Consider the following 5,267-nt stretch of genomic DNA (forward strand, 5'->3'; position numbering starts at 1 on the left):
TTGTCATATGTGCAGGTTGAGTCAAGGCACCTCGAACGAGGTTTGTGAGTTTGTTTTTCATTCACCTTAACCCTGTCTGTTTGTTAAAGCACAGTATGCGAAAGTAACTAATTCGATTTCGCTATAATCTAAATGTCCTAAACATTTTAAACCATTAAGTAATTATGCAATATATAGTGGCGTTTTTCCACCAAAGAGGTATGGGTTCCACTTACTCTTATGAGCCCGCGTGGCAACTGATTTATTTTTTTAAGCGGTCTGATTAAACGCGAGTATTTTTGGTCTCCTTCTACCTATTCCCCGAAAAGGCTCTCCGAAAAGTAGGCGGTAATTGTCGGTGGAAGATGGCGATCAGCGATTAGTTGCCAAAGGAGTGCGTTCGATTGGAGGGGCACCTGGGATTGATAAGGAGCGGCGGCCAATGAGAGCGCGTCAAATGAATGACCGGGCTCCAGTTAAAGGGGGCGTAAGAGGAGGTAGTGTCAGTCCACTGAGAAAGAGGGACCCTCCGAGATAAACATAGACAAGCGAAAGAAATAAACACTCCAATTCGAGATGCTTCAAGAACAAGGAAGACTCAGTAACATAATACCTCGTATTTTCATGTAGTCCGAAAATAACGACATCGACTCAGTTTAAAAGGAACAGCGCAAAGGAATCTTTTCATTTCGCTGCATTGGGGAATTTGAGTAACAAGTTATCCACAAGAAAAATATAGTCTAACTTAATACGCAAAGCTTTTTTCCGATGAGCGGATCGAACTTCATCGCCTCATGTCGTGTTCTCAAATCTGGAAGTTAATATTCCCGTAGCGCATTCGATTTTATTTTGTTAAATGTTTTGTTGAAGCGCCGTGCATAGACTGCTTAAAAGAGAATTGGTTTTGCTCAACGAAAACATGTTACTGGACGCTGGGCATCAGTTCCCTGGTTTGGGAGTGGGCACCTTTGCCAGGCATCATCACTCCTCCAGTGAGATGCAGGACAGAGACTTGAGTTTAGCGCAGAACAGCTTCGTCGACTCGGCGCACATGGGCACCTTCAAACTGAACCACGATCTCTCGCCCGGACAGAGTTCTGCATTCACGAGCCAAGCGCCCGGTTATCCCGCCTCGGCTCTGGGCGCGCACGCGGCTCATGTCACATCATACGCGAGCTCGCCGTTTAACTCCACGCGGGACTTTCTCTTTCGCAGCCGTGGATTCGGGGAATCGTCACCGGCGGGAGGCCAGCACGCACTCTTCGGCCCCACTGGCGGCTCGCTCCATCACTCTCACACAGACAGCCAAGGCCACATTCTGTTCCCTGGCATCCACGAGCAGCATGGATCTCACGGCTCCCCAAATGTGCTCAATGGACAGATGCGACTCGGACTACCGGGGGAGGTTTTCGGGCGATCAGACCAGTACCATCAGGTCTCCAGCCCTAGGACCGACCCTTACTCAGCCGCTCAGCTGCATAACCAGTACGGCTCCATGAATATGAACATGGGGATGAATATGGCAGCGCATCACCATCACCCCGGTGCCTTCTTTCGCTACATGAGGCAGCAGTGTATTAAGCAAGAGCTCATCTGTAAGTGGATCGATCCGGAGCAGCTCAGCAATCCGAAGAAGAGTTGCAATAAAACTTTCAGCACCATGCATGAGCTGGTCACCCACGTCTCGGTCGAGCACGTTGGAGGACCCGAACAGAGCAGCCACGCCTGCTTTTGGGAAGAGTGTCCCCGGGAAAGCAAGCCTTTTAAAGCCAAATATAAACTGGTCAATCACATACGCGTGCATACGGGAGAAAAACCTTTCCCCTGCCCGTTCCCTGGATGTGGCAAAGTCTTCGCAAGATCAGAAAACCTGAAGATACACAAGAGAACACACACAGGTAATTATGATATTTATTTCTGCTTGCGCTTGTCATATTAACGTCTGTACGTCTTGCACAAGTTTTGGCGCTACAATGATTTATTTTATAAACCCCTAAAATAGTATCGCAAATAGTGGTTCTTACAAAAAATAAGCTGATTATGGCAGGTTGGCGTATTTTTAGACTTTGAGAGCGCATACTTAGATTGACGCATAAAGTAGATTTAGATCTTTAAAAGAAAGCGGATGCTTGTAAGTACATAAACAATTCGTGTAAGTGAACGCGGCTGAAAACGATTAGCCTTGTCTCGTACCGAGTAAATGCGATGTTTTGCAACAGTGTGCTGAATTATGTAAGAGACTGTCGAGGGTTTGTGGTTCATAAACTTTAAACGGGTCAAAGGCGACTCGAGGGCTCATCGCGTGCGCAGAGCAGCCGTAAATCTCTCTAACCGGTTTAATGTTTGCGTGGACCAATGCTCGAGCACTCGGGTGACTACGTCAGGATTTTGAAATTACTCCAGTTTGTGCATGTTTTTGGTTACGTAACGGGATATTTTAATTGTTGTTAAAATTAGAAACAATGTAAATATGCACACTAACTGATACATGTTATATTCATCAAACCATTAAAAAACAATGATTACAAAGCGTATATGCAGAGCATAAGACAACACATACACAAGCACGTACAAATTAATTACAAAATGAGTACAGACCATTACCAACACAAAAAGGACGACATAAAAATAAGAATATATTTCCTACTTTAGGAATAGGCGATTTGTGGGCCTATTGTTATTATTTCCATTGCACTGACAGTCTATGTGTTAGACAGGCCATTACCAGGGTTGCACATTTGAGCAATTTCCTCTTTAGAATACACGAAGGTATTGAGCCTTCTATTTGTCAAGGTGTTAATTGCATTTTGATTATTTCTAAGCAAATGGCAAAGTTTTGTGTGGGGCTGACAAAACCTGAACGTTGAACATAGGAAATGATGTTACTGATGTCCCCCTTATTTTAGTTTAGTTTTGTTTGTACTGATTGTTAAATAAAGTAAATTCTTTCAAAAGTAATTATCAGCTAAATTTGATTTTACATATTTATTGTTGTGACCTTTACACTGGTCATATTTGTAGATGTGGTTGTGTGACCCCCTGTGTCGTTGTAAAACATCTCTGTATTACAATTACGTGCATATGATAACCTCTTGAGTGATTTCATTTCAGTTTAGTTAGAATGCTTCGCAATGTGTTTTATTTTATTTTTAGGATTTTTGTCCTAAAATAATTTCATATAAATATTCTTTTGAGCTATACTTGGATTTATTCTGTGTTGTAATATGCGCTGTTTTTGTTGTGTTTTTTAAAAGCTGAATTAAACCTTCACTAATCACTAACCGTGTGAATGTCTCTACGGTTTTTCTTCTCAGGGGAGAAACCATTTCAGTGTGAGTTTGAGGGATGTGATCGGCGCTTCGCGAACAGCAGTGACCGAAAGAAGCACATGCACGTTCACACGTCAGACAAACCGTATCTTTGCAAAATGTGTGACAAGTCCTACACTCATCCCAGCTCTCTTCGAAAGCATATGAAGGTAATTCCTCCAGATTCTTCTAGAGCACAGAATGAGTAATACATTATATATTTTTTTGTCACTAAAATGTTTACTTCGTGCATTAATAGCAGTAATAGGCCTACATTTAATTAAAATAAAAAATAACACGAACAAACATAATTAAATTATAAAATGCATAACATTATTAGCTAATGCATATTGAAAAAGTCAGAAATTACATTACATTTTCACTCATATATTGTCATACTTGAACGAACTATTGATTTGTCTAGAATTTACTCATGAACAGTTTTGGCAATACACGCTATTCATGATTCTTAATTTTATGTGTTTTAGGTTCACGAGTCATCCCCACCTGCATCTGACTCGTCGCCAGCGGCAAGTTCTGGTTATGAGTCCTCAACACCCCCTGGTCTGGTGTCCCCCTCCACTGAGACCCAAAGCAACAACAATCTGTCGCCTTCATCAGCGGTCCACAGTTCCAACAACCACAGCAGTTTATCGTCCAATTTCAGTGAATGGTATGTTTAAGACTGTGCCATCCCAGGAGGAATCATTTCAGAAAACCAGGAGATCCATATACACATATGTACAAAACGAACGCTCCTATATTATGCGCTTGTCCAGCAGGATTAACATTCCCATGTCGACAGAAGAAATGTGCGCAAAAGCACTAAACGTTCTCTTTTTGTACATACTACGCGCTCTCTTTCCCAATGGTTGTAATAGATTTTGTCGGTTTTTTGGTGTATAGATGTTCCTTCAATGGTAGCTATTTCTCTAACTGGACTTTTAGTGCACATATTACCATAAAGTTGTATTATCATAATTAATATTGTGATCCCATTATGGCAAACTGATAGTAAACTAAACAACTATTAACTGGAAAGAGTGCCAAAGTCAACATTTAACGAAGACAGACACAATATTTGCTTGTGAATGTGTATCTTAGTTTGCTGGGCTTAACTTGTGATGTTTTGTGCTTTGCAAGTTTGAATTGTGAAATATATTTGGAAGATGTGGGGCAAATTAATGTCGTGCCGTTAAATATCTGTAACTACACCCTTCTTTTTGTAAATATCGACTGCCATATTTAACCATTTGTAATTAAATTATGGTATTTACTTGCTACAGATGAAACAATATTTATAAAGAATGTTTCTTTACCATAAATATGTACAATTATGGGCTGAACAGGGGCAGTTGTTTTGTTATATGTGTTTTTGTTCAAAGTTTGAGAAGTGTTCTCTCCATTATTGTGATAAAAATTGTACTGCTTACAGATATAATAAAACGTGGTGCAAGTGTACAATCTTTACAACGCGTCGTGTTCTTTCCATGTTTTCTGCAGATTATACATTTAAACTTTGACAACTTTAAGGCCTTCTTTTTGTATAGGCTAAATTGACTAAACGAGAATTTTCACAGTGATCTGAAAGCAACACTCGTTGCACTCGTAGATCGTGTTGAATTATCTTTCCTCACGCTTCAAACACTAATGATTTCTAGCACTGAAGGACATATTTCAGCAATTTAAAAGAAAAAAGACAGAAACATTTAAATGGAACCTTCGCAACAATACAACAACATGAATATTGAGTGCACAGTGCAGTATGCAGAAAATATCTACGGGAAACTGATCTGACTTTTATAATCTACTATTACTATAAACCTGTTCGGCACTGTTCGAGTAGTCCTTTTTTCTTAAAACGCATGTGTTTAATTCTAGATATTGCCGCAGTCGCCCTTCCTTCCACACTTGGGATAAAATAGAGTTTGAAATCAAGTGGCCGTGAACTTGAACTTGACTCTGGCACTCTTGTCGGGG

General features: G+C 40.6%; 1 protein-coding gene across 1 annotated transcript; it reads left to right on the plus strand.

The window, feature by feature from the left end:
• Nucleotides 1–212: 212 nt before the first annotated feature.
• Nucleotides 213–4,583, plus strand: LOC107681317 (zinc finger protein ZIC 2-like). The gene is made up of 3 exons (XM_016477599.1): nucleotides 213–1,877; nucleotides 3,294–3,457; nucleotides 3,776–4,583. The coding sequence occupies exons 1-3, from the start codon at nucleotides 899–901 to the stop codon at nucleotides 3,968–3,970; spliced, it is 1,338 nt and encodes a 445-aa protein (XP_016333085.1). The 5' UTR covers nucleotides 213–898; the 3' UTR covers nucleotides 3,971–4,583.
• The last annotated feature ends 684 nt before the right edge of the window (nucleotides 4,584–5,267 follow it).

This window comes from Sinocyclocheilus anshuiensis, unplaced genomic scaffold (assembly GCF_001515605.1).
Source record: "Sinocyclocheilus anshuiensis isolate Anshui unplaced genomic scaffold, SAMN03320099.WGS_v1.1 scaffold1620, whole genome shotgun sequence".
NCBI lineage: Eukaryota > Metazoa > Chordata > Actinopteri > Cypriniformes > Cyprinidae > Sinocyclocheilus > Sinocyclocheilus anshuiensis.